The 26,965-nt window shown below is 39.3% G+C and overlaps 6 protein-coding genes and 1 pseudogene across 7 annotated transcripts; 4 read left to right on the top strand and 3 right to left on the bottom strand.

Annotated features, from left to right (window-relative positions):
* Nucleotides 1-259: 259 nt before the first annotated feature.
* Nucleotides 260-5,941, bottom strand: LOC101292367. The gene is made up of 17 exons (XM_004291263.1): nt 5,813-5,941; nt 5,527-5,644; nt 5,244-5,342; nt 5,041-5,156; nt 4,847-4,927; nt 4,383-4,574; nt 4,219-4,291; nt 3,992-4,146; nt 3,680-3,844; nt 3,526-3,597; nt 3,151-3,271; nt 2,767-3,072; nt 2,534-2,685; nt 2,237-2,422; nt 992-1,612; nt 666-821; nt 260-568 (listed from the first exon to the last, which is right to left on the bottom strand). Exons 1-17 carry the CDS (start codon nt 5,939-5,941, stop codon nt 515-517), a joined length of 2,796 nt encoding a protein of 931 aa, XP_004291311.1. The 3' UTR covers nt 260-514.
* A 2,301-nt stretch (nt 5,942-8,242) lies between these two features.
* On the top strand, nt 8,243-11,108 carry LOC101299735 (alcohol dehydrogenase-like 7-like). The gene is made up of 10 exons (XM_004291206.1): nt 8,243-8,543; nt 8,640-8,776; nt 8,867-8,913; nt 9,172-9,500; nt 9,627-9,709; nt 9,805-9,880; nt 10,058-10,122; nt 10,240-10,335; nt 10,465-10,629; nt 10,719-11,108. Exons 1-10 carry the CDS (start codon nt 8,492-8,494, stop codon nt 10,836-10,838), a joined length of 1,170 nt encoding a protein of 389 aa, XP_004291254.1. The 5' UTR covers nt 8,243-8,491; the 3' UTR covers nt 10,839-11,108.
* A 2,792-nt stretch (nt 11,109-13,900) lies between these two features.
* On the top strand, nt 13,901-16,609 carry LOC101297401 (alcohol dehydrogenase-like 7-like). Its single transcript, XM_004291198.1, has 11 exons — nt 13,901-14,009; nt 14,116-14,232; nt 14,329-14,465; nt 14,556-14,602; nt 14,864-15,198; nt 15,325-15,407; nt 15,503-15,578; nt 15,756-15,820; nt 15,938-16,033; nt 16,162-16,326; nt 16,417-16,609. Exons 2-11 carry the CDS (start codon nt 14,181-14,183, stop codon nt 16,534-16,536), a joined length of 1,176 nt encoding a protein of 391 aa, XP_004291246.1. The 5' UTR covers nt 13,901-14,009; nt 14,116-14,180; the 3' UTR covers nt 16,537-16,609.
* Nucleotides 16,610-16,654: 45 nt separating this feature from the next.
* Nucleotides 16,655-18,046, bottom strand: LOC101310857 (mediator of RNA polymerase II transcription subunit 30-like). Its single transcript, XM_004291244.1, has 3 exons — nt 17,572-18,046; nt 17,285-17,362; nt 16,655-17,144 (listed from the first exon to the last, which is right to left on the bottom strand). The coding sequence occupies exons 1-3, from the start codon at nt 17,935-17,937 to the stop codon at nt 17,046-17,048; spliced, it is 543 nt and encodes a 180-aa protein (XP_004291292.1). The 5' UTR covers nt 17,938-18,046; the 3' UTR covers nt 16,655-17,045.
* On the top strand, nt 18,011-21,224 carry LOC101301649. The gene is made up of 15 exons (XM_004292875.1): nt 18,011-18,031; nt 18,108-18,192; nt 18,279-18,325; nt 18,441-18,530; nt 18,630-18,683; nt 18,758-18,835; nt 18,922-18,990; nt 19,066-19,221; nt 19,309-19,435; nt 19,606-19,640; nt 19,906-19,995; nt 20,087-20,191; nt 20,550-20,699; nt 20,943-21,052; nt 21,149-21,224. The coding sequence occupies exons 1-15, from the start codon at nt 18,011-18,013 to the stop codon at nt 21,222-21,224; spliced, it is 1,293 nt and encodes a 430-aa protein (XP_004292923.1).
* An 870-nt stretch (nt 21,225-22,094) lies between these two features.
* On the bottom strand, nt 22,095-23,431 carry LOC101300591 (annotated as a pseudogene). The gene has a single exon (XR_184032.1). The product of XR_184032.1 is annotated as a shikimate O-hydroxycinnamoyltransferase-like (transcript).
* Nucleotides 23,432-24,077: 646 nt separating this feature from the next.
* On the top strand, nt 24,078-26,733 carry LOC101300020 (alcohol dehydrogenase-like 7-like). The gene is made up of 10 exons (XM_004291207.1): nt 24,078-24,194; nt 24,273-24,409; nt 24,496-24,545; nt 24,796-25,133; nt 25,291-25,373; nt 25,469-25,544; nt 25,718-25,782; nt 25,906-26,001; nt 26,090-26,254; nt 26,345-26,733. The coding sequence occupies exons 1-10, from the start codon at nt 24,143-24,145 to the stop codon at nt 26,462-26,464; spliced, it is 1,182 nt and encodes a 393-aa protein (XP_004291255.1). The 5' UTR covers nt 24,078-24,142; the 3' UTR covers nt 26,465-26,733.
* The last annotated feature ends 232 nt before the right edge of the window (nt 26,734-26,965 follow it).

The raw sequence follows: 26,965 nt of genomic DNA, 5'->3' as shown, positions 1-26,965 counted from the left end.
TTCTTTCACTGCGAATCACTTTTGTGTGGTAAAACTAAAAATTACTTACCATGTAATATTTTCTTCTGTTTTTTTTTTTCTTTTTTTTTTCTTTTTTTTTCTTTTTTACAGTAAGACACGAGTTTTATACGTAAACGAGTGTCACTAGACACAAGTTTCATTCGTAAGCGAGAGATCGTGAAGAGCTCGGTATCCTTTTTCAATTTGGATTTTGGTTAAAACTAGTTTTCAGCGAAAATCGAGGGTTTGAGACAACTAAAATGCAGGAAGTTTCAGAATGGTTGCTCAACGATTAATTTCTCACAAGGACAAGTTCCTGATAGTTTAATATGATACACGACCAAATTAACGCCCAAAACCTAAATTTGTACATCGCTGCTTACCAGCCTGTGAAATAATTTAAAGTAACATCTTGTAAAACACAATAAAACCAAGTTTGGGAAACTTGTAATAGCCAACAACCCTATCCTTAGCAGCACCCGCAAGGCAGTATTAGCACTCGTCCTGCCGTGATTCACTCACCCTCAAGTCTTTGACGTATATCCGTCCGTAAGATCTCAGCATATTCCTGCACGTGTGGAAAATAGAACTCAATTCTTTAGGACATGGTCATGGTAACCCTCAATACTAGCACAGGTGCAAGATTCAAAGCACAGAATACATACACTGGAGAGACCCTCGTCCCTGCACAACTCATCCACAAGTTCTCGTGGACTGCTTCCTCTGCCAGATAGCTGAACTGAATTTTCAACTACAGCTTGGAAAACATCTTCGGGTGAATTCAGCTGCTCAATCCTTTGAACCACTTGTTGGAGGTCAATCTAGACACCATGAAGAAAACATATGGTTATACAAGAAATTACAACAGGAATCAGTATCGCTTGTAACAAGGACAAATCAACACCTAACCTAGATCAGACTCTCTAATAGACTTCACTGCATTAAGATAACTATTAATAACTACTGAAGGAAAGTTGATGCTAAAATCCACCTCATTATCATCTCTGTTGAGATTCCTCTCGTTGTACAGTGAATGTGATTCAGTTCCCATGACAGGAAGTGGCTGAGCGGGTGAAGACCCTGCCCCTAGGGCACGAGATACAATGGGCATCATCTGTTGGAACATCCTTGACATATCAATTCCACCACCTTGGCCTCCACCAAGCCCAGCAAACAAGTTTCCAAATTCTTGGGTGTCAACCTGTTCAGTAATCTGACTGACAGCATTCATCATCTGTGGACTCTGTGTAAAGTTCTGCAACATATTCCTCAGTGCATCAGGAGAACCAACCCCAGTTTGCTCCGAAACACCTGTCAACAGACCATTTAAAGCAGGACTCTGCAGGACCTGAGACATCACACTTCCCATATCAACTTGGCCACCAGGACCTTGCACTCCCGATGATCTACCATCTCTAACCTGCCCAACATTGGGGGCTGCTTGCCTTGCAGGAGTATCAATTGTGCTCACCCTACTGCCAGCAGTACTACGAGTTGCAAGAGACTGCAAAAGTTGTTGGGCACTTGTTACTTGCTGATTCTGATTGGAGGAAGAGCTAGTCGTTCCGCTATCACTATTCTCTTGAGGAGTCTTCTGCTGCCTGCCTTGTCTCTGATTGGATAAACCAAAGGCACTGTTACTTTTGTTCGAATGTGAAGGGGTCTTAAAACAGAAAACATGTAACACTTAATCCACTTTACAGCATCTAACAAAACTATAAGAGGTGGAAATGCCCGGAACATCATACATTTGAAAGCATGGCTCATATTCTCATTCACAATCAAGCTCACAGGCGGCAAAACTGATCAACACTAGTGAATAAATTATATTGGGTGCCATGGACAAAGCGCGATTCTTGGCCCTAAGACATAGATTCTTGCTCCCACCATGCCGTGTAAAAAGATAGAGCATCCAACTTACATGAGTTTATATTGTTTGTAATCAATTCGGCAATGGTAATGCAAGACATTATATTATAATATTATCATGTCAACTTGAAATTCTTCACTATCAAAAAAAAAAAACTTGAAATTCTTCATATAGGATTCTATATTATCCAACATTTGATATGCCCAGGTCTGGCAACTGTGATAACTGTTGAAATATAAATCCAAGTAGTAACTTGCCACAAAACCAGTGAATGCCTAGGGAAAATTATTGTCTACTATAATAAAGAAGTTCAATCCAAGTCATTTCCTACTGAAAGCAAAAACGGATACTGCAGAATCATCTTACCTTACGTTCCATCATTCCAAGTCCTAATCCAAGAGGAACAGCTTTTGCACCCTCGGTCATACCCTGTTTGGCAGCAGTTTGTGAGGTATTTCCTTTGTCATCTTGACATGGCATTTGTCCACTTGAAAGAGAATCTCTGGCTTGGAATTTTGAATCATCTTTCAAGGGAGGTACACTTCCTGACGCCTGATAATTACTAACTCGTCAAAATATGATTGGTCCTAGGATCACCCATATGTGTAAAGTAAAAAAAACAAAACAGCATAAAAAATTGATATACACAAGCATATAAAATACCTTCTGAACTTCACTTTCAGATGTGCTACGAGGTAGCGATGCATTAGATTGCAGACCTCCATTAACATCTGAATTACTGAGCTGCTCATTCCCTGTATTATTACGTGATTCAATGCCAGCAGATGGATTCTGAACATTGGGCACTGCTTGACCTGATTGTAGAGCAAACAAGCTAGTCAGACTAGAGTAATATTATACATTCACTGGTGTCTGAAGAAAAAATTACTAGCTACCTGATTGAACTGCATCATTTCCTTGATTGTTACCAACCAAGTTTCTTATCTGTGAATTAAGTTCAGCAACGATGGATGAAAGAGAGGAGTCTGAAGGCGGCTGTGGAACAGATACACCTGAACCAGGCTGAGTGGCACTGGACATTGAAATACCAGTTTGGGATGATGGAATGGTGGTAGCAATGACATTTCTCACTGGCAGCACTCGTACTGCACCTGAATCTCTAGACCCAGGTCCATTACGATGTTCTCCCTGCATCCCTTCCCCGTTACTTCCCCTAGCGCCAAGTGCAGAGAGTGAGGTACCTGATGATACAGAATGTTACAGACTTACAGTGATACACTAAATGGTACAGGTGCAAATCACTCTTAAAGTGCGCTTACCAGCATGTATATGAATGTTTACATTCCTTGGAGCACTTCCAATGCCAACAGGACCAAAATTCATAGGATTCGATAAGGGTACAGAACCACTGAAAGGGGAGCTTGCTTGATAAGGAATAGGCTGCAAAACAATGGAGATTAAAACGCTTGGTTGAAATCTAAGCAGCTTAGCCTTTTCAAAGCAATATGACCTAAAGTTCAAAGAAAGCATAAGCTGACAAGAAGAACATAATCAGTGCTAAATTGACCAAAGTTGTTGCAATAAGTTTGATTATCACACATGTTCCTATAAGCCTCCTTTACATTTCATATTCTCTTATTGACATGTTTCACTTATTGAAAGAAAATGAATGCCTTCTATAGGCATCAACTAACCTGCACCATTATGGGATTAGGCCCTGATGGGGATATGTAAACTGCTGGCCCAGCATTCACAACAGCTTCTCCCTGTGCATCATTAGTCACAATGGTAAATGACTATACTATTCACTTATATAAACCAAGTCACTGAAATAAAATTAGAACTTACAGGAGATTGTCCCATGCGGAGTGTCCAAATTGTCCGGCCCAGCTCAAGAAGAAGAGCACCTAGATGTTGCATAGCAAGCCCTACTTGAATAGATTCTGTCTGAATTTGGCCCCTTGCAGCTGGATCAGCAGATGCTCCCTCTTGTTCCAAGCGCCCTGCAATGTGCTACAAGTTGTAGCAAATAACAATCACGCAATCAATTAAGTCATTCCCAAAAAACTTATGTTCAATCTGCAAACATATACTTGATCTTTATTAAAAAGAGAACATTCACAATAAAAATCCAATAGTGCAAAATGCAGAAGTAATTACAGATAGTGCAGAAGCAGCATGACTGCTGAGAAGTCGTTCTGCATTACGAAGAACAATGCCCAAAGCGTCAGGAGTGGGCAAACCCAGAGCATTGGAAGGTAAGTTCACCCTTGGTAGGTCTCCTGGGTTTGTTGCTGATATATTTTGTTGGTAGCCTACATAAAGCATATAGCAGTTAGCAGGTGCCATAAATTTCTACAAGACAATACCAGAAGGTTTTGGTTTACCTCCATTTTGTGATAATGCCCGCTCCATGCGGTTCATAAACTCAGAGAGAGTGTTCAAAGCATCTGGAATGGGCTGAACAGAGACAAAAGATGATAAACAGTCATATAAATGTCACAATCTAAATCATGCAAAATTCAAGTGTGCCAAAAGATATTTAATATACCGTATTTAGTGAAGGAAAGGGAGAAGCTCCAGCAGCAAGGGGAGTTTGCAAAAACTGAGGCAAAGTTTGAAATGGCTGAGAAGAAAATGTCTGTCCGGACGGCGCATTATTTCCTCCTTGACTTTGACTAGTTGCATTACCATGCAACCCTTCTGTTTCATTTCCTTGAGGAGACTGACCGGGATTATTTGGCTGTAGGGAAAAAGACTACATAAATTTCAACAGATATGGAAATTTTCTTCACCTTGCATGGAGCTATAATCTTTAAGCACTTGCTACCTTTTATTCACATGTTGGTTTTGCAAGATTACAACAAGTCAAAGAATAATGAACTCAAGTAGCAGGGCCAAGAGAAGTTATAACTTATGCTATCTATTGTACAGACTGAGAACTTACAAACAGTGTACAGGCCTATTACACATGTATGGTTGTAAACTTGTAATCGAGAAAAGTGCATTGCTCACCGTAGTAGACTGTATGTTGCTGGTAACATTAGTTGCAGCTTGGTTGCCGATTCCAATAGAATTCAGAACCGCGCCAATAACCTAACAAAAGAGAAAAAAGAGCATCTTTTGATTCTGAAAATACTCCAATTAGAAAACTGCTGGCAGTTTAGGTAAAGCTAATCAATTTAACAATGCAAGAAGAAAATACTAACCCGACTAAGGTCCGGGGCCATGCTTTCACCTTGATCTCCAACATTGAAGGTCCCAAGAACTACACTGTGTGAAACCTGCCCTATGCGACCACGAGGAGGCCCACTGCCCTCATTTCCTGCAATTGATCAAATATACAGTAAGCTTATATAATCTCATGGAAATAATCTGAATGAGACAAAAATAAAAAAAATTTCTTGCTTACCAGTATTAGCATGAGGCTCAGCAGAACTAGTACCAGATGAAGTTTGTGGCTGGGATGGCTGCCTCACAACCAAGTGCAATGTATGCCCATTTTCCAAATCTAAGAATTGTTAAGGATCATACACTGAAACTGATAAACAGATATGCAACATGTATATGATAAATTCAACTTCTGGACAAACATCGACGTATTTACTTTCAAAAAATAACAAAACACACTGCTACTGAAGTGATTAACTATATATATCAAAAACAAAATATCAATGTTTGAAATATTAGGATACGATACTCGGAGAGGGGATGATCATCCTTTAGCACCTTTCCCCTGAAAATCAACCTCTGCTGACCAACTGGGACACCGGTTTGATTCGCTATTTGTTCTTTGAACAAGGACACTAGCATCTGAAACCAATTATATATAGCACAAATACATCAGAAACACAGTTGAAGAGCCCGTAATCAATCATGTAGCTTCTAGAAGCTATTTCACTGTTTATATTGCAGAATATGAAGTGAATACTTCAGAGTAAGCAAGAAAAGCAAAGATGCAGAAATAAGACCGTAGCTCACATTTTTATCCACTTGAAAACTATATATCTGTGATTCTAAAGTCTTGATATTGATCTCAACAATTGAATCAGAAGTCTCCTCAGAAATGTTGCTGGGACCGGAGCCTTCATTTGAGTGCTGATTTGCCATGCTAGTTAAGAGCAGTGAATGTCTGTAAACAAAGGGTGCACCAAATCAATAATGTCATCATTGAACGACATATTACAGAAGTCAAGGAGCACACTAAACATTATAAACGACATACGTAGAACCAATAGTACAGTTAAGAGATCACAAATAGCACCAAATGTCCGTTCCTTGGTTACATTTGGAAAAGGAAAGCAATGTATTATGTCGGACGTAACGTATATGGCAGGAAATTTGCTGACAAGGCATCGATTCATCAGATAAATAAACAACAAAAATAACTTCCATTTCTGTAAGCAGTTTTTAACCTTTCAGCAACTCAAAGATTATGCCATGAATTTATTCGCTGTATGCCCGGTTCTGAAATGGGTAAAAAGGTATGTTCAAAGTTCAAACAAAACGGCAACGAAATTATATCTGAAATGTCTACAAAATGATCTCCTCTTTCCAATTTAGCAGCAGATACCTTCTCTTGTTAGCTTCCCAATCATACATGAGCTAATTTTTTCAACAATGTGTTTCGAACAACATCCAATTTGCTTAGCTAACACCATAAATCATACATATCCACCTCGAAACTGAATCACACAATGCGAAACAGAATCGTTTCATGAGGGCCATATCGAGCTGAATCCTGAACGAAATTTCAAATTGCCTAATGACAGAGAGCAATCCCAGTTTTCTAGGGTTTTCTAGTCAAACCATATTAGACTCAATTCGATTTCATTGACTTTATTGTCATCAAATTCCGATGTAGCCATCGGAATGAAAATTCCACAAGCTATGAATTCATATACTCAAAATGAAATTTCCAGATTGAAGAGACTACGGTGGACGAATCAAAGCAAATCGACTTACCGGAAAATCAACGGCGGCGTCTCCGGTGAAGGTTAATTATGAGAGCAAAGCCGTATCTGCGACTCCGATTTTTCCTGTCTGTGTATATAAACTGGGGAAAGCGATGACTAAAATACTTGGTGGTCTAAAATCCAACGCCTAAAATTTAGAAAACCCCAAATTGCGAGCTTCGGGAAATTTCGGGAAACTTCGGGTTGCTGTGAAAAGCTAGATGCGATTTGTAATCTTGTAGTAGTAGTATTTCACTTTTTCAGTCTAATTCTTTTCTTTACAGAAAGTTATTTTGATTTAAACTTTTTTTTTAAAGGGGTGTTATTCGATTATTTAATTTGGGCTTCATTTGTTTGCCGTCCGGCCTCTGCCGATCTCTTTTCCTCGCAGTTTGGATATGCTTGATCAGGTTAACTTATACGGTGCTCATCATGAAATCAAGGTATCATTTCCGGCATTTCGGAAATTAGGTCCCACCCTATAATTCATTGACATGGGAATATACGTTTCTTGTAATTAAGATGAGTATTCATTATATAAATTAAACTCATTTATTTTAAACAAATTTAATATAATGAGACGAGTTGCATGTCTTGTGGTAGTGACTCGATAACTTTGCCAACGATTGATCAATGTCTTTCTTTTCTCCAAATGTTGCGATTGCCCTTTTTTCATCTATGTTCTATTCACCATGTTTGATCTCCCCGATCCTTTGCTGCATCCCTTGTTCCAACAAGAAATGATGAAGTGGACATCTCCAAGAAACCAAGCGCTACGCAAGGGCGTGCAAAGCAATATTGTACATTATGCTTGCATGTTTCCTCGTCAACAACAGGTTGAACTCAATGACCTTAAGAAGTTTTTCAAAAGCTTAGGGTGCTTGAAAAACCTTCGAGATTAGAAAAGAGAGTCAAACCGCTTCATTGTTGCATTCGATCTGTGTAGAGATCGAAACAAGTTACTAACCATTCTTTCTGTTCGATTGACTAAAAAAAAAAGAAGAGACAATTACAAGAGAAAATTCCTAACACAACCTTAAAGTCAAAAATGAAAAGCATGTAAGAAGAGAGTGGAAGTCCATTATGTCAACTAGCAATCGGGGTAGACTGTCCAATGTCTGTAATTGCATCTCCAAGAAATTTGTTTTCCCACCAAATATGACGGAAACGAGAAGCTAGCTGTTTGACGAGTCGGAAAATCTTTCAGGTAACAGTTTAGATATTCTTTACTCTTTATCTCGTATTGAAAAATATTGAAATAGGTTGGGCTTGGGCTACACAGATCCTGCGTTTCGGCCCGGTCCTCACTAAAGAGGGACCATATTACCCAGTTTGAAAGAAAAAGAGACAATAGTGTGTGCATCATGTCCGCGGGTGACTAGTCAACAAATCAGCAAGTACGGTCGGAGACGAAAGCCAGGTTAATTAGCAGACAAGCACAAAGCTAAACAATGCCGCTAACCCCAAATGAAGACTCTCACTTCCAAAGTCCAAACCCACCTACCCTTCTGCCAATCGTATCAAACTGTGGCAGGTTATATTCGCCATCCCATAGTCATCAAGTAATCCCAGCCAGCGAAGTCTCAGCTACTCACATTTACATCTTTCTGTTTGCATATATTACAGTACAAACTAGACAGTGAATAATCATATTATTAGCCATTCACGCTCTGAAAGAATCAAAGACTGTGTATTCTTGGAAGCCATGGCTGAGAAGGTGTCAGGTGGAAGTAGAGGGAAGCCTATTCGATGCAGAGGTGGGTTCTTATTACTCACTTTGAAATTGTTTCTGTTAGTTTTGGATTCGTTGACTTTTGATGAATGGTTTATCTGATTATGTTACGTGGCTGTAGCTGCGGTGTGTCGGAAGCCAGGTGAGCCGCTAGTGATCGAAGAGATCGTAGTGGCACCGCCGATGCCTCATGAAGTGCGCATTCGAATTATATATACTTCCCTCTGCCACAGTGATCTCATCTTCTGGAAAATGAAGGTTATCTCTTTAGCACAACGTGACACTTTGTTTGGACTAAATTAAAAGCGATTGATATTTATCATATCTTGTTTGGTTTTGTTGTTGTAGGACTTCCCTGGAATTTTCCCTAGAATTCTCGGTCACGAAGCTATCGGGTGAGCTCCAACACTCTGTCACTCTAATTCATCTTTCAAAACCAAATTAGACCACATTGTTAGTTTAATCACTAGCGTACATTAGCACACATTGTTAGTTTGATCACTGAAATTAGAGAAACATTCATCTTTTGCTCAATGGCTTAACGCACTGAAGTATACTGAGTCAGTATCAGATGTATTTGGTGAGGTTGCGAAAAACTACATGTTTTGGTCATGGAGTTGAAATGCTTTTCGATCAATGTTTATGCCTTGTAGGGTTGTGGAGAGTGTTGGGGAGGATGTCAATGAGGTAAGTGAAGGAGATACGGTCATCCCAACATTCATGGCAGAGTGTGGAGAATGTAGAGATTGCAAATCAACAAAGAGCAACCTGTGTTCAAAACTGCCCTTCAAGGTCTCACCTTTTATGCCAAGATATGGGACAAGCAGATTCACAGACCTCAACGGCGAGACTCTATACCATTTCCTATCTGTGTCTAGTTTTAGTGAGTATACAGTGATAGACATAGCCCATGTCACAAAGATTGATTCCGGAATACCTCTATCTAAGGCTGCAGGCCTTCTGGGGTGTGGAGTATCAACAGGTAGACTTGAAATCTGTACTGTTATCTGGTACTTTTCTTGTTTTGATTTGACGGTTTATTGCAATTCATATTTCTATTGTGTTTACAAATTACAACGTTCCATCTTAATCACAAATCTGGTTTTAGGGGTTGGTGCTGCATGGAGAACTGCAAAAGTAGAACCAGGATCAACTGTGGCTATATTCGGGCTTGGTTCAATTGGATTAGCTGTATGCATTCGACCTTAGTCTAGATGTTTCATACTTCTTTTCCTCCTGCAGATTTTTAATTATGAGAAGGCTCACAGCCATGCTAATTTTTCCAGGTTGCAGAGGGAGCAAGACTTTGTGGAGCTACAAGAATTATTGGTGTGGATGTGAACCAAGACAAATTTGAAGTTGGTATGTGGATCTTGTCAGAAGTATCTGATTTTAGTCACTTTAGACCATGAAAAGCTTTATACTCAAGCCAATGTATGGTAGAGGTGCCCTTCGTCATAGGAGGAGTAAGCATCTGAATGCTGTATGTTTGTTTCATTTCACAAGGATGATGATAAAATTGTTTTCCTATTAACACAGGGAAAAAGTTTGGACTCACCGACTTTGTTAAGGCTGCGAATTCTGAGAATAAATCTGCGAGCGAGGTTTTTCTCTAGAACTATGCACCTAGTTCATGGATAATTCATTATTTGCTAGTGTATGCACAGTTGTTTTAGAGATTAATAGTTAATTTCTGGGAATGTATATGCTATTCGTGGCAGGTGATAATTGAGATGACCGACGGGGGTGCAGATTATTGCTTTGAATGTGTAGGGATGGCATCAGTGGTGCAAGAAGCTTATGCATGTTGCCGCAAGGTCTCTATCTCTTGCTTGCTCTATATATTATGTGCGTGTGTGTATCGTATTATCTTACAGCTCTAGTTGGCTCACAGAGCTGTAGATTTTCTCATATAATCATAGTTATACTTGATGTAATCTATTCAGGGTTGGGGAAAAACAATCGTGTTGGGAGTGGACAAGCCAGGATCACATGTGAGCATTCCTTCAGCGAGTATCCTTAGTACTGGCAAATCCCTCATGGGAGTCTTATTTGGAGGACTGAAACCCAAATCAGATATTCCTATTCTCCTAAATCGCTACATCAACAAGGTATTTAACAGTAACGTTATGCTCTAAATGCTTTTCGCTTGACTTACACCTGGACGCCCTTTTAACATTTTAGCTTTTCATCGTATCAGGAACTACAACTGGATGAGTTTGTTACACATGAAGTAACATTTGAGGACATTAACAAAGCTTTTGATCTACTCATTGAAGGGAAATGTCTGCGATGTGTAATCTGTATAAATTATCTGTGAGTTACTTTCATTAGTTACATCCTCTCCTTCACATGTAAGATTTCAGTGTTTAATAAGGAACTGCCATCTACAGAGTGTAAGCAGCATGCAGTTTTCGTAATATATGTTTGTAAAACAAATAGAATTACAGCATTCAAAAGTCCTTGTTTCCCCAGTTCCACTTATGTGTGTACCTCGTATCTCTGTTACATGTACTCCTGGTTAGTTGCAATATATTGTGATTTAGTGTTTGTAAGGACGGCTATTATTGACAGTATGGTTCTTCTCAACAAAGCTTTTGATTTACTCATTGAAGGGAAATCTCTGCGATGTGTAATCTGTATGAATGATCAGTGATTTACTTCCATTAGTAACAGCCTCTCCTATCACATGCTAGATTTCAGTGTTTAACAAGGAACTATCATCTAGATAGTGGAAGCAGCAAGCTGTTTGCGTAATATATTGATAAAACCAATAGAACTACAGTATACTGTCATTGTATCCACGAGTGCCATTTTTGTAAATCTCATGCTAAACTCACTTTGATATGTTGAGTATGTGTGTACCTCAAATATCTGCTGCATGTACTGCTTGAAAGTTGCGTTGTATTGTGAATTAGTGTTTGTAACATGTTACAATGTGGCTCGTCTCATCATATTTCCGGTTGTTACTTATCAATTTATTGCTTAACTTAGCCGCGGCCACGGCATTGTGGTATTTCTGCAAGCCAAGTAGCTTGGAGCTCCTTTCTTCTTGGGTAAAAGAGTAGCTTGGAGCTTGTTAAAGCCATTACAGTACTGTTGTCAACAGGCACTACAAACGTGAAGCCTGTGACGGTGAGCTTATTGGGTTTTAGGTTTCTGATTAATCTTGTATAATTGGAATGATCCTCCCTGTCTAGAAATGAGATGCTAAGCTCAGTTAATAGCCTCGGGGATTTCGTTACTGTAAAGTATTCTGATTCATCTAAGAATGGCAAAGAAGCATGGTTGGTTCCACACTCCAACTGTTGCAGTATATGGTTATGGTGGGGATCAAGTCTTTTTGTTAGTCTTTTTGTATAATTGGATTCTGCTCAGCATCTTCACATCTCTCTTTGTTATGGATTTTGATGTTTTAGATGTTTTCCATTCAAGTAGTTTTGGTTCACTAAACCTTAGTCTACTTTCTCTCATTGGTGGGGGTGGAGAATATATGATGATTTTACTAGCTACATTTTGAACGAGCGATTCTTCATTGATATTCTCATAACTTTCTCATTATTTCATCTTTTCTACAATCTTTTGTAGATTTGAAATCTTGCTTTGTAACTCTCGAAATTGAATTTCAAGTCAGTACCTATCTCTTGGAGATAAGTGATATTATAATTTTGTTGATGAATAATTTGTTTCCACATTCTCAGCAACTTTTTTTGTAGGACGATGAAAACTAATAGCTTTAACATCTTCCTATTTTACTTTTAGATCTATTCTTTGCTTCATCCTATCTTGGAGATAAGAGTTTATAAAAGCTTTTTCAAGTTTTCTTGAGTATTTATTAGTTCCGTTGCTTGCTGATGAATATTGTTTGCAAGATTCTCAGTGCGAACTAGTTTCCTTTCAATATCTATCAGATATTGCTTTTCTTTGAGATAATCATTTCAAGCCTAGCAATTTTTGAATTTATTTTCTCAAGTTGATTAATCATAAGATTAAATCTCTCGAGTTGTTCTGTTACATTTTCAGAGGTTTTTATACCTAGATAAATGATCTAGGAACTCGAGTAAGCTTGAACTTGCTAGATTAAGCTTTTCTACTCCGATTTCTCTATGGAGATGAATATGTTCGTCGTAGAGAGTATTTAATACTCTACAAACGTATTCAATGGAGTATTGATTTTCTTGAATATGCCTTATATGAAAACACACTTCCCACTTATCAGTTCATTTTGCAGTACAATAAAACTGATAATTTTTAAGTTTTGATTCTCTTTTGTTTGTCAAGAGAAGCCAACTTTGTGGCATAAACCTTTTTCTTACCTGCCTTTGAGCAAAGCAGACTCTGATACCAGTTAGGGCGGATCTAACTGATGCTCAAATAATCAACGGGTTTTTGATCTTCTACGAAAGTCTCTTTGAGAATTTTGACTTCCTCTTCTACTTGATAGATCCTTTTCTAGATCCGATAGATAATATCCCAATAAAAATTAGTACTTCTATGAAGCTTAGATCAAAATTCTTTTAGTTTTCTTAATTTTTCTCTTTTTTCTGTAACTTTTTATAAGACTGTCTAACTTCTGATAAATAATCTAATCTTGTATCAATAGATTCTCCAATGATGAAAAATTAACTGTTTACCTTTGAGTAAAGATGATAGATTTATATATTTGAGTAAAGAGGATAGATTTATATATTTGTAGTATGTTAAATAAACAAATTTATTGTTCTAGGCCCACCATGCTCCGTCAATTTTTAAAATGATAAAAGAAAACTAAAATGCAAGACACAAACGGAATATTCTATAATCTTGGATGCACACCCGTTGTTGATACCAAAATATAAGTTTAGGTATCACATTATACATTTATAAGTTTGAGTATCATTCTATCAGTCCCCTAATAGTTCAGACCATTTTGAAGAGTTTAACCCAAATTTGTTTTCCCACCAAATATGACGGAAACGAAGCTAGTTGTTTGACGAGTCGGAAAATCGTTCAGATAACAGTTGAAAAATTAAAACTTGTAGGAATATTAAAATAGGTTGGGCTTGGGCTACACAGATCTTGCGTTTCGGCCCGGTCCTCACTAAAGAGGGCCCATATTACCCACTTAGAAAGAAATAGACAAAAGCATGTGCATCATTCTGCGGGTGGTTATCAACAAATCAGCATGTACGGTCCCGGACGACGGAAATTCTTCATGTCCACCAGGTGAGTTTTCACCAAGGTGATGTGGCAGCATCATAACCTCTTCTTTCAAAACTATTGTTAGTTAACTTTTGGACTTGACTGAAACGAAAAGTTATGATGCTGACACGTGAACTTGGTGAAACTCAACTGGTGGACGGAAGAACCTCCGCGGAGCCGAAAGCCAAATTAAGTAGCAGACAAGCACAAAGCTAAGCAATGCCGCTAACGGCCAACCCCAAATGAAGACTGTCACTTTCAAAGTCCAAACCCACCTACCGTTTCTGCCAATCGTATAAAACTGTGGCAGGTTATATTCTCCATCCCTTAGTCATCAAGTAATCCCAGCCAGCGAAGTCTCAGCTACTCACATTTACATCTTTCTGTTTGCCTTTATTATCGTACAAACTAGACAGTGAATAATCATATTATTAGCCATTCACGCTCTGAAAGAATCAAGGACTGTGTCTTCTTGAAAGCCATGGCTGAGAAGGTGTCAAGTGGAAGTAGAGGGAAGCCTATTCGATGCAGAGGTGGGTTCTTATTACTCACTTTGAAATTGTTTCTGTTAGTTTTGGATTCGTTGACTTTTGATGAATGGTGGATCTGATTATGTTACGTGGCTGTAGCTGCGGTGTGTCGGAAGCCAGGTGAGCCGCTAGTGATCGAAGAGATCGTAGTGGCACCGCCGATGCCTCATGAAGTGCGCATTCGAATTATATATACTTCCCTCTGCCACAGTGATATCGTCTTCTGGAAAATGAAGGTTATCTCTTTAGCACAACGTGACACTTTGTTTGGACCAATTAACAAGCGATTGAGTTTTAACATATCTTGTTTGGTTTTGTTGTTGCAGGACTTCCCTGGAATTTTCCCTATAATTCTCGGTCACGAAGCTATCGGGTGAGCTCCAACACTGTCACTCTAATTCATCTTTCAAAACCAAATTAGACCACTTTGTTAGTTTAATCATTGGCGTACATTAATTAGCACACATTGTTAGTTTGATCACTGAAATTAGAGAAACATTCGTCTTTTGCTCAATGGCTTAATGCACTGAAAGTATACTGAGTCAGTATCAGATGTATCTGGTCAGGTTGCGTAAACCTACATGTTTTGGTCATGGAGTTGAAATGCTTTTCGATCAATGTTTATGCCTTGTAGGGTTGTGGAGAGTGTTGGGGAGGATGTCAATGAGGTAAGTGAAGGAGATACGGTCATCCCAACATTCATGGCAGAGTGTGGAGAATGTAGAGATTGCAAATCAACAAAGAGCAACCTGTGTTCATCTTCAGAACTGCCCTTCAAGGTCTCACCTTTTATGCCAAGATATGGGACAAGCAGATTCACTGACCTCAACGGCGAGACTCTATACCATTTCCTATGTGTGTCTAGTTTTAGTGAGTATACAGTGATAGACATAGCCCATGTCACAAAGATTGATTCTGGAATACCTCTATCTAAGGCTGCAGGCCTTCTGGGGTGTGGAGTATCAACAGGTAGACTTGAAATCTGTACTGTTATCTGGTACTTTTCTTGTTTTGATTTGACGGTTTATTGCAATTCATATTTCTATTGTGTTTACAAATTACAACGTTCCATCTTAATCACAAATCTGGTTTTAGGGGTTGGTGCTGCATGGAGAACTGCAAAAGTAGAACCAGGATCAACTGTGGCTATATTCGGGCTTGGTTCAATTGGATTAGCTGTATGCATTCGACCTTAGTCTAGATGTTTCATAATTCTTTTCCTCCTGCAGATTTTTAATTATGAGAAGGCTCACAGCCATGCTAATTTTTCCAGGTTGCAGAGGGAGCAAGACTTTGTGGAGCTACAAGAATTATTGGTGTGGATGTGAACCAAGACAAATTTGAAGTTGGTATGTGGATCTTGTCAGAAGTATCTGATTTTAGTCACTTTAGGCATTGAAGAGCTTTATACTCATGCCAGTGTATGGTAGAAATGCCCTCCGACATAGGAGGAGTAGGCATCTGAATGCTATATGTTTGTAACATTTCACAAGGATGGTGATAAAATTGTTTTCCTATTAACACAGGGAAAAAGTTTGGACTCACTGACTTCGTTAATGCTGCAAATTCTGAGAATAAATCTGCGAGCGAGGTTTTTCTCTAGAACTATGCACCTAGTTCATGGATAATTCGTTATTTTCTAGTGTATACACAGTTGTTTTAGAGATTAATAGTTAATTTCTGGAAATGGATATGTTTCTTATGGCAGGTGATAATTGAGATGACTGACGGTGGTGCAGATTATTGCTTTGAATGTGTAGGGATGGCATCAGTGGTGCAAGAAGCTTATGCATGTTGCCGCAAGGTCTCTTATCTCTTGCTTGCTCTATATATTAAGTGCGTGTGTATCGTATTATCTTACAGCTCTAGTTGGCTCACAGTGCTGTAGATTTTCTCATATAATCATAGTTATACTTGATGTAATCTATTCAGGGTTGGGGAAAAACAATCGTGTTGGGAGTGGACAAGCCAGGGTCACAGGTGAGCATTCCTTCAGCGAGTATCCTTTGTACTGGCAAATCACTCATGGGAGTCTTATTTGGAGGACTGAAACCCAAATCAGATATTCCTATTCTCCTAAATCGCTACATCAACAAGGTATTTAACAGTAACTTTATGCTGTAAATGTTTTTCGCTTAACTCACACCTGGATGCCCTTTTTAACATTTTAGTTTTTCATCGCATCAGGAACTACAACTGGATGAGTTTATTACACATGAAGTAACATTTGAGGACATTAACAAAGCTTTTGATCTACTCATTGAAGGGAAATGTTTGCGATGTGTAATCTGTATGAATGATCAGTGAGTTACTTCCTATTAGTAACAACCTGTCCTTCACATGTAAGATTTCACTGTTTAATAAGGAACTGCCATCTACAGAGTTTTCTAACAAGTCCAGTATGTGTACCTCATATCTCTGTTACATGTACTCCTTCATAGTTGCAATATATTGTGGTTTAGTGTTTGTAAAGGACGGCTATTATTTACAGTGGTTCTTCTCATTCTCTTACTTTTTTGTTGTCTAAGCCTCTTAACTCGTAAGTAGATTAGCCTTGATGCAAAACTAGCCCAATTTCCATAAATGGTTAAACAGCATGGCTGATTTCATACATGATACATCTAATACATAACAATAGAAGAAGAACCAAGCTAATCTGAAATCTTAATATCAAAGTTATCAGGACTAACAAAGTACTGTATCTCTCATATTATATGAAATTTTTCCCCCATGTGAAGCTTCACAGATTCTAAAACACCATAATCATTCCAGAAATTTTTAGCATCCATTATAAGACACACACCGTGCTTTTGAAGTCAGACGGAACAAGGACTTTGCCAGGTTGATATGTCGGTGATAAGATCTCGTAGCTGATCTATAAGAACCTTGATATATGCATTTTTCTTCACAAGCTCCTACATAAACAATACGGTAAATGAATTACTTGTGCCGCAATAAGGTACATAAACAAGGCTATTCTTCACTTACAAACCTAATCCCTTGGAAGCAAACATCTATTTCTAGACATACGAGATAGTGTAGTTTAAATGAATACCTTTCTCAAATTGGAGGCTTGCTCTTCCAACTTCTCAACTTCAGTTTCGTCTGCAGGCGAACAAGTTTCAGATTTTTCCTGTTTCAGTATGAGCAACTTCCAGTATTAGCTTTACCATATTTCAGAAATAGTACTGTTGCAGTTAGACACATACATTACAATGTATTTGCTGACTGGTATTTCTCAAGCAAATTATACTAAACAAGAGCACAAATTTCAAATTGCACCTGGAAAATCTGAAATGGCACAAAATTGAAAGAAAAGGGTTTTCTGAGTGAGTAGCTCACCTTGTGAGAATCAGGAATGGCAGCCAGAACAGCCCGGAGAGCCGTCACGGAGTTCTTGTACCGAAACCGAGCCTCCTCAAGGGCTCCGCCAGCTCCGCTAGAGTCTCCGTGATTTTGGGTGTTGGTGTTCTCAGAAGATGACGAATCGCTATGAACGACGACGCCGTTTGGGAGAGAAGAATGTCCGTTCCCGGCGGCGGAGGAATCGGTGGGCCAGAGAAGCGGGTTACAGAGCTCGTCGTTCATGGAGGAGAGGATCTGGAAAGCTGACTGTATCGTCTCTTCTAGATGCTTCTGGCCTTCCACTGCTAGCTCTTGCGTCGTCTTTGGGTTTGTTACTGTTGCGTTCGCCTCGTTCTCTTCCATTGCTTCTCTCAGAGATGTGAGTTTCCAAAGGTTTTGGCAACAGTTAATTCTGATAAAGCACTCAAAATAAGAGATGGAAAGTCATTATTGCCCCGCGTATCGGCCCATATAATTCCGTTTCCGGCCGTTCCGATCCTTCCTTCCTTATTTGAATTTTCAATTTTGCTCAGTTGGAAGAAATTCGTCAAAAGCGAGCTGCTGAAAGATTGAGCAAAACTTCTTCGGGCCCCGATCTCTCCCAGATCCCACCTATCGGTCCGTCATTCAACTTATTCTATGTGACCTTGCTACACAATTGTCTTCTATTATTATTATTGCTAATATTGTTGCTCGGTTCGCAGATGTTGGAGGAATGCGAAAATCGGAGAGCGCAAATCGACTCTCTGAGGTATGGAGAAATATATATATATATATATATATATATATATATATATGATAATTTTCATTAACAATTTGTGATTTTTTGGTTTAAATTTTGGCGATTTTATAAACGGATTGTGCAGAATGATGTTAGTACTTTAGTCTCTCAGATAAGAGACTTGGATAGGAAGAATGCTGAACTGGAAGAACAAAACAAGAATTTGGCTTCCATGGTACTACTTTTGTGCTTGTTTCTTTTCCAAGTTTTCACTTCAGGAGGGGGCATTGGTCAGTTTTGTGCCTAATTATATTTTTCATGTTAAATATTTCAGCTTGAAGAAAAGGAAGCCGGGAGTGTTGCGCTGCAGAAACGTTTGAATGATCTGGTAAAGTTTATCACCTTTTAACGTCCTCACCTTTTAAGGCTGCCCCTGTTTACTTGGCTTTGCTGTGATTGTAGGAGCAAAATACTGTACTGTCTTTGAGGAAAGCTCTCAAGGATGTCGCGATGGAGAAAGATGCGGCAGTTGTTGCACGGGTGATGTGTGTGTGTATGTTGGTTGGTGCTTTGTCTCCTCCCTGTTGATTTCGTATAGTCGCTCACAGTCCAGTTTCTTAGTGTAGGAGGATCTCTCCGCCCAGCTGCGTATGCTAAAGAAGCGTCTGAAGGACGCAGAAGAAGAACAGTATCGAGTACGCAATTTATTTCTCTCCCAGTTCCCTTGTAATAGCTAAAAACTATCTTTTTGATTACTTCTTTGGCAACAGGCTGAGGAAGATGCAGCATCCCTGAGAGCTGAGCTGAATATGAAACAACAACAAACAATGAGTGGCTCACTTGGTGCACTAAACTCAAGTGCTAATCCACCTGATCAGATACAGGCATTAGAAAACGAGTTAGCTAATTTAAAGTCCGAGTTACAGGTGAAAATTGATTTTGTTTAATAGCTTTGTGTAGTTTCTGCAGTTGTGCTTGTTTGGTGTTGTCTGATCTCACTGAAAATTTTGTAGCAAGAATCAATGTTGAGACAGCAAGAACGACAGCAACTAGCAGAGGAGCAAGCTCGAGCATCCATACTCACATCTGAGAATCAAGAATTAGAAGAAAAACTTGCAGCTTTGTCTAGAAAGTCTTCAGGTACTCGGAGTTGCACCTCTTCTCGCTTTTTAGTTCCATGAAGTATTTTTATTTAATCAACTTAGGCTGTTGTACAATATCTTAGATCCCTTTATGGATCTGTCAATTTGTTGCATCACCTTTTGGTTGTCATTCCTATGTTCTTAACCCCTAGTTCTTGCATTGAGAAGAATCAGACAGAGTGGCCAGCAAGGGATTTTCATTTGTAAGTTATTAGCCTGATTGTTCATCTTTACGGAAAGTTTATACTATCTTTTTCTATGAATGAGGGAATGAAAAAATAAGGATGGGGATTACATAGAGGTTGGACTCAATGGGGTATTAATTTGAGTAACAATTGATCAGAATATGAATTGGTTACTATGACCATACTATGACTGATTGATTATGTCTGCCTTCTCTCGGTTTTGTTGGTCTCAAATTAATAATGCTTTGATACATGATTTACTGGCTAATGCATTCATGAACAGGAAGACAAAGAGATACTTGAGAAGCAGATGCATGACATGGCTGTAGTGATTGAGAAATTGGAAAGCAGTAGACAAAAGCTTTTAATGGAGGTAGTCTCGGCAATTTATTTTTCTATCATGAGTATCCTTTTGTGTATATTCGTTTTCACAGCAAACTCACTTTTTTTGCAAATGTTGGCAGAGTGATTCCCAATCTTCCGAGATAGAAAGGCTTTTTGAGGAGAACTCTAATTTTTCTAGTTCTCATCAGGAGGCTATGAGCATAGCTGTCCACTGGGAGAATCAGGTACATTTGGTGGTTGAATTGATGAGAATTGACAGAATATAGCTTTGTTCAAGGAACTCTGCTATTGCGTATCTGGCTGACTGTGCATCTATCAAATGAATTATTTTTTTGTAGTAATATTTCGTCGTTTACTTTCCCATTAACTAGGCTAAAAAAACTGTCGGTTGTGCATGAAAATGAGTGATATTGTTTAAGCTACTTTTGCTGATATATTGGTGAATCCATCTAATCGGAGATGGATGTATGAAACAGCGTGTTCGTGTGGAATAACTAAGGATTTGTTGCGGGAGTAGAAATCAGTTTTAGATATGTGCACATCTATTTTGTTTTGCTTATTGCCCCTCGTGTAAACTTGCAGGTGAAAGACTGTCTTAAGCAAAATGAAGAGCTCCGAGGAATCTTAGATAAGTTAAGGACTGACCAGGCTAAGGGTTTGCTTGACTCCCATAACAATGGCTCTAACAAGACTGGTTCAGCTGAATATACAACTGAAGTTCTCTCTATCAAGGTTAGTCTGGTTTAGTGTCACATTTGATCATCGATAGAGTTCTCTCCAATTTCGTATTCTATATGGATGTTGTTGGGTTGTTAAGAGGTAGAGAATCAGCCACTGCACTATAACAGCTTGTTTAAGTATAATTACAAGAGTTATCTATTTGTTGTGAAATGATAATCCAGTTAGTTTTTCAATTTGCTATATATCCTAGGCCTTGCTGATAAGCTTTATCATTGGGGTTGCGTTTTCTTTTAGGATCAACTTGCAAAAGAACAGAGTAAAGCAGAGGCATTATCGGCTGAGGAATTACAGCTCTCAGCAAGACTCCAACAGACCACTCAAGCATATAATGGGCTCGCACGCCTGTATTTTTCTCTCTCCTCTCCATCTCTCTATTCATCTTATTGTGTTTATAGGTTCCATGCAAGGCTGCAAGATAAATTTCATCTAATGTATGGCAGCTATAAACCGGTCTTGAGAAACATAGAAAGCAGCCTCATTAAGATGAAACAAGATGGCCCTGTGACGGTGGGGTAACTGCTTTACGTAGTGTGTCCCTTATTTCTGCTCGGCATCTTTCATGTAGCCACAACAAGGTATCCAAATTTATACAGAATAGCTTTATGTAGGATGTTTTATTAAGGAAATATAATGAAAAATGAATTATCGCTCTTACTTTTTAAATTTTGAGAAATGAGAAGTCTCTCTACATTGTTGTAAATGATACACTGTTCATGAAAAATCTCTTTTACATAGTTCTAACTTCTGAGAGATAAATCTGTACCTTGTATTTGCACTCCATGACCAAGTGATAACAACTACAATTGATGGTACTATTTCAATCGAGGAACTGAAGTCTTATATCTTGCTACCAGTATCTAATACTTGAATGTTTTTGCTTATCTCTAATGTAAGCATGTAACTGCAGGCACACCCGTGTTTCAGAAGCAACCGATCATCTTATGTGTGAATGTTTTTTTTTTCTTCTGAAACGATCTGGGAATGTTTCATTCTTCATTGTATTGTTGGGATGCGATCGAGTTGGACCTCTTGTTTTTGTATACACATTTTTCATAGCTTTAAGTTCATATGCATAGTCGCATAGAGCACCTCGATCTGAGAGTAGTATAAGATAGTATAATAAATTTTCGTATAAAACATGATATGAAAAAGAAACTTTCTCAATATTTTGAGATGATAAACTAATTAAGAAAATAGATTAAAACATGTTTTCACAGGATATATACATGTCATTCCCTTGATTTAATCTCTCCATCATAATAAATTTGACCTGGTAGAATATAAATGAATACTAGTCCATCAAATTACTAAACATACACATCTCACACATGAAATGATTCTAACATCTCAAACATCTTGTGATTGATCTTCCTCGTTACTTAATGATCATATGTCATAAACCAACTTGGAAAATGATTTCATATGCTGGGACTCCAGATTGATGCACAGCGATAAACTTCCATCATTAGTAGCGGTTGGTATCATGTATGCCTTCCCTTCACTTCGAAATATCCCAGCACGACCCATGAAAATCGGTCGCCCCCATCCAAAGTCAGCATCATAGAGGGGCAGCGTAAACCAGCTTGCTATCCAAGATTAGGGCACCTAACATGAGTCCCATGAGCAAGGCTTGTTAGATCCCGAAGTCGACGCTGCTCAAGTTCAAGATAGTCGAGTGCTTATCGAAGATAGTCATCGTCCATACGCACCACAACATTGTGAATGCAGCATGCGGCATACGATAGTGGTTTTGATATTAGATCCCCTGCTACGGCTGTTGCTGCGGCTCTGAAAATCACATTACCAAAGTAACCAGGTGGGAGTGGGGGTTGCAGTCTGGTCCTTCCATTCACAGCAAAGTATAAGTTGGTTTCTTGATCATTAGCTAGTTCACGTGCCTTGCAAGCACATCTCCATACATGACCTGCAAACACCTCAAATGACGTATACTTCATCTCATTGTCTTCCTCCTTAGTCATGGTCGACATAGCTTTCAAGATGTTGAGCTGCTCCCTGGTAAATGTAAAAACCGAGACGACTGTTTCTGCCCCAGTCGTTCCATGGTCATTAGGAGGTTGGTATACAATGTGGTGATTGTGGTCGAGTAAAGTCCGAGGTTGATCTCGAGCACGAAGTAATGTCCTGTCGATCGTTGGTGGGATTGCAATGTCCGCACCACGAGCAATATCAGACCATGTATTTATAAAGTGAAAAGTAGATAATCCATCTGCTACATGATGATCTAGGCGAACACCAAGAGCCACTCCACCGCATTTGAAGTAGGTGATCTGAACCAGCAACAGAGGATAAGAAGATATACCGCCGGAATAATCAACGGTAGGGAGGTGCCCTCTCCCGAACTCGGGAGTGAGTGCAAAATCGCCCAAGTCATCTATGCAAGAGCTGCTATCGGCCACAACAAACAAGGCTCCCTCCGCATTGCAATCTATTTCGAGACGACGTCGACCCTTGTCGCCCTCGTCCATTTTTTGCTTCAGGCGGCCGGCCAAAGGGTAAAAGGGCACAAGAGCCTTGCTGAGCGCGTCCTTGAGGACAGCCATGTCGACCTTGTCTGCACCTTTTGGCTTATTGTAGATATAAATACAAGGAGTGTGAATGCTGGGCATCACCAAGTCCATGTTCGAGAGCCACAATGACTGCCGAGGTGTCTCCGTCGCTGGCCTGACCACTGTCGACTCCATCAGTCTGACGTTGACCGCCATATTCGTGCTAGAATAGATCTGCCATTTTTTCAGATGAAGTTGCATGTCATCAATCAATGAACATACTAGAAATTAAGCAAACATATCTCCACACCGGAAATAAGTACTAATAATTATATACCTTTCGGAGGCGTTTGGTAGGGCAGACAAGATTGGAATAGGATTTTATACCAGATTAGACTAAGATTAGATTGGATAAGAAATATTAACAGGAAAACCAATTTTGTGTTTGTTGAACAAGATTAAGATCTGGATAACTACAAGAGTAATAATTCTGATGATGATGATGACAGCCAGGGAAGTAATGATGGATCAGCCCAATTTATAAATTTATAAAATAAGCCCACCTATAAGCCCAAATTAATCAGGCCTACAATACTTCCGACCCCGCCGGGATCCTATTTTTTGGTCAACAGTTAATTCTGATAAACACTCAAAAATAGAGATGGAAAGTCATTATTGCCCCGCGTAATCATACCAACGCGCGTAGCCGGTGCCTTTTTGTATTTAGTGGCGGATCCAGATCCGAAAGTTATAATAGTTTCGGTCCAAAGGTTTCTCTATTTTTATTTCTGGGCCCTAACCCGGGCCCACTTTACCCAAAGAGGAGAAGACAAAAGGTCTGAGCCATTTCCTGTTGCCGTCTAATCCAAACAAGTAGTCATTACACAGTCGACTTAGACGATCAAAGACTGTGACATTGTGGCAGCCATGGCTGAGAGAGTGTGCGGTGGAAGTAGAGGGAAGTCTATTCGATGCAGAGGTAGGATTTTAGTAGTTGAGTTTTTGATGAATGGTCTCTGAAACTGATAGGTTGCTAAATTATTTGATTGTGTTTTAGCTGCGGTGTGTCGGAGGCCAAGTGAGCCGCTAGTGATCGAAGAGATCATAGTGGCACCGCCGATGCCTCGTGAAGTCCGCATTCGAGTTATATCTACTTCTGTCTGCCACAGTGATATCTTGTTCTGGAGGATTAAGGTTATTTATTTTGAGCACCATCCCCTCAGAATACATAGATTAACTAGCTGTGGATGCTTATCTTACATTGTGTGGTTTGGTTGTAGGACTTTGCTGCAGCAATGTTCCCTAGAATTCTCGGCCACGAAGCTGTCGGGTGAGCCACTCCAACACTCTTGTCACTTTAATTCATCTTTCAAAACCATATAAGCTCACCTTGTTAGTTTCGTAGCTGTCATTGGCATTTTGTTGTCTTCAATTGAATTGTTAATAAGAAAAACATTCATCATGCTCAATGGCTTAATGCACTAAAGTATGCGGACTAAGGATCACATAAATTTGGTAAAGGTTATACAGCAACATAATTTGGTCAGAGAGTTGATATGCTTTTAGATCAATCCTTGTAGGGTCGTGGAGAGTGTTGGGGAGGATGTCAATGAGGTAAGTGAAGGAGATACTGTCATCCCAACATTCTTGGCAGAATGTGGAGAATGTAGAGATTGCAAATCACCAAAGAGCAACCTATGTTCAAAACTACCCTTCAAGTCCTCACGGACCGCGCCTTTTATGCCAAGATATGGGACAAGCAGATTCACAGACCTCAACGGCGAGGCTATATACCATTTCCTATCTGTGTCTAGTTTTAGTGAGTATACAGTGGTAGACATAGCCCATGTCACAAAGATTGATTCTGGAATACCTCTATCTAAGGCTGCAGGCCTTCTGGGGTGTGGAGTATCAACAGGTAGACCTGAAATCTATATTGTTTTCTGGTACTTTTCTTGTTTGGATGTGATGGTATGTAAACTTTATATTTCAATTGTGTTTACAAATGCCATCCTTTTGGGGCTCACAAGCTACATGGTCATCTAACCAAAATTTAATCACAAATCTGGTTTTAGGATTTGGTGCTGCATGTAGAACAGCAAATGTTGAGCCAGGATCAACAGTGGCTATATTTGGGCTCGGTTCAGTTGGATTAGCTGTATGCATTTGCAATCTTAGTCTATATGTTTCATACATCTTTCCTCCTGCGGATGTTTAACTGTGACAGTGCTCACAACCATGCTAAATATCCAGGTTGCAGAGGGAGCAAGACTCTGTGGAGCCACAAGAATTATCGGCGTGGATGTGAACGAGGACAAATTTGAAGTTGGTATGTGGATCTTATCGGAAGTATCTGATTTTTGCCACTATAGGAAGTGAAGAGCTCTGTAGTCATGCCAATGCACAGTAGCGATGCTCTTCGTCATAGGAGGAGTATGCCATGCTATGTTTTTTCATTTCACAAGGGATTCAAATGATGAAATTGTTTTCTTATTGACACAGGGAAAAAGTTTGGACTCACTGACTTCGTCAAAGCTGCAAATTCTGAGAATAAATCTGCGAGTGAGGTCTTTCTCTAGAACTATGCACCTAGTATGTGGATAATTCATCATTTGCTAGAGTATTCTTATGCGCAGTTGTTTTAGAGATTAATAGTTCATTTCTGAGGATGGATATGCTTTCTGTGGCAGTCAATAATTGAGATGACCGATGGCGGTGCAGATTATTGCTTTGAATGTGTGGGAATGGCATCATTGGTGCAAGAAGCTTATGCTTGCTGCCGCAAGGTCTCTCTGTCTCTGTCTCTGTCTCTCTCCCTAGATGTATGTACTGTATGTAGCAACACGCGTAAACAATATACAAACTATCTTTCAGGGTTGGGGAAAAACAATTGTGTTAGGAGTGGACAAGCCAGGGTCACAGGTGATTATTTCTTCAAGTGATATCCTTACTACTGGCAAATCCCTCACTGGAGTCATATTTGGAGGACTCAAACCCAAATCGGATATTCCTATTCTCCTAAATCGCTACATCAACAAGGTGATTTAACAGTGACTGTTTATTTTAATTGCTTTTAGCTTAACTTACACCTGGATGCCCTTTTAACATTTTAGCTATTCATCTCATCAGGAACTACAACTGGATGAGTTTGTGACACATGAAGTGACATTTGAAGACATCAACAAAGCTTTTGATTTACTCATTGAAGGGAAATCTCTGCGATGTGTAATCTGTATGAATGATCAGTGAGTTACTTCCATTAGTAGCAGCCTCTCCTATCACATGCTAGATTTCAGTGTTTAACAAGGAACTATCATCTAGAGAGTGGAAGCAGCAAGCTGTTTGCATAATATATTGATAAAACCAATAGAACTACAGCATACTTAGGTCATTGTATCCCCGAGTGCCATTTATGTAAATCTCATGCACTTTGATATGCTGAGTATGTGTGTACCTCAAATATCTGCTGCATGTACTGCTTGAAAGTTGCATTGTATTGTGAATTAGTCTTTGTAACATGTTACAATGTGGCTCGTCTCACTCATCATATTTCCCATTGTTACTTATCAATTTATTGCTCAACTTAGCCACGGCCACGCCATTGTGATATTTCTGCAAGCTAAGTAGCTTGGAGCTCCTTTTTAATTTCTTGGGTTAAAGAGTAGCTTGGAGCTTATTAAAGCCATTACAGTACTGCTGTCAACAGGCACTAAAAACGTGAAGCCTGTGACGGTGAGCTTATTGGGTTTT

Source organism: Fragaria vesca, linkage group LG2 (assembly GCF_000184155.1).
Source record: "Fragaria vesca subsp. vesca linkage group LG2, FraVesHawaii_1.0, whole genome shotgun sequence".
NCBI lineage: Eukaryota > Viridiplantae > Streptophyta > Magnoliopsida > Rosales > Rosaceae > Fragaria > Fragaria vesca.
Note: the sequence above shows the minus strand (reverse complement) of the source record. Positions and strands in the feature narration are given on the sequence as shown.

What these genes read in the sequence shown, in the direction of transcription:
- LOC101310857 (XM_004291244.1), bottom strand. Translation starts at nt 17,937, where the DNA reads ATGGAAGAGAACGAGGCGAACGCAACAGTAACAAACCCAAAGACGACG. An exon ending in CCATTCCTGATTCTCACAAG is followed by an intron (nt 17,363 to 17,571) that starts GTGAGCTACTCA and finishes ATACTGAAACAG; the next exon opens with GAAAAATCTGAAACTTGTTC. An exon ending in AAGCCTCCAATTTGAGAAAG is followed by an intron (nt 17,145 to 17,284) that starts GTATTCATTTAA and finishes TTGTTTATGTAG; the next exon opens with GAGCTTGTGAAGAAAAATGC.
- LOC101301649 (XM_004292875.1), top strand. Translation starts at nt 18,011, where the DNA reads ATGGAAAGTCATTATTGCCCC. An exon ending in AGAAACGTTTGAATGATCTG is followed by an intron (nt 18,684 to 18,757) that starts GTAAAGTTTATC and finishes CTGTGATTGTAG; the next exon opens with GAGCAAAATACTGTACTGTC. An exon ending in CTGTCCACTGGGAGAATCAG is followed by an intron (nt 20,192 to 20,549) that starts GTACATTTGGTG and finishes GTAAACTTGCAG; the next exon opens with GTGAAAGACTGTCTTAAGCA.
- LOC101299735 (XM_004291206.1), top strand. Translation starts at nt 8,492, where the DNA reads ATGGCTGAGAAGGTGTCAGGTGGAAGTAGAGGGAAGCCTATTCGATGC. An exon ending in TCATCTTCTGGAAAATGAAG is followed by an intron (nt 8,777 to 8,866) that starts GTTATCTCTTTA and finishes TTGTTGTTGTAG; the next exon opens with GACTTCCCTGGAATTTTCCC. An exon ending in AGAATAAATCTGCGAGCGAG is followed by an intron (nt 10,123 to 10,239) that starts GTTTTTCTCTAG and finishes TATTCGTGGCAG; the next exon opens with GTGATAATTGAGATGACCGA.
- LOC101292367 (XM_004291263.1), bottom strand. Translation starts at nt 5,941, where the DNA reads ATGGCAAATCAGCACTCAAATGAAGGCTCCGGTCCCAGCAACATTTCT. An exon ending in GTTTTCAAGTGGATAAAAAT is followed by an intron (nt 5,645 to 5,812) that starts GTGAGCTACGGT and finishes AATTGGTTTCAG; the next exon opens with ATGCTAGTGTCCTTGTTCAA. An exon ending in TCATCCCCTCTCCGAGTATC is followed by an intron (nt 5,343 to 5,526) that starts GTATCCTAATAT and finishes AACAATTCTTAG; the next exon opens with ATTTGGAAAATGGGCATACA.
- LOC101297401 (XM_004291198.1), top strand. Translation starts at nt 14,181, where the DNA reads ATGGCTGAGAAGGTGTCAAGTGGAAGTAGAGGGAAGCCTATTCGATGC. An exon ending in CCAAGACAAATTTGAAGTTG is followed by an intron (nt 15,579 to 15,755) that starts GTATGTGGATCT and finishes CTATTAACACAG; the next exon opens with GGAAAAAGTTTGGACTCACT. An exon ending in AGAATAAATCTGCGAGCGAG is followed by an intron (nt 15,821 to 15,937) that starts GTTTTTCTCTAG and finishes TTCTTATGGCAG; the next exon opens with GTGATAATTGAGATGACTGA.
- LOC101300020 (XM_004291207.1), top strand. Translation starts at nt 24,143, where the DNA reads ATGGCTGAGAGAGTGTGCGGTGGAAGTAGAGGGAAGTCTATTCGATGC. An exon ending in GGGGTGTGGAGTATCAACAG is followed by an intron (nt 25,134 to 25,290) that starts GTAGACCTGAAA and finishes ATCTGGTTTTAG; the next exon opens with GATTTGGTGCTGCATGTAGA. An exon ending in CGAGGACAAATTTGAAGTTG is followed by an intron (nt 25,545 to 25,717) that starts GTATGTGGATCT and finishes TTATTGACACAG; the next exon opens with GGAAAAAGTTTGGACTCACT.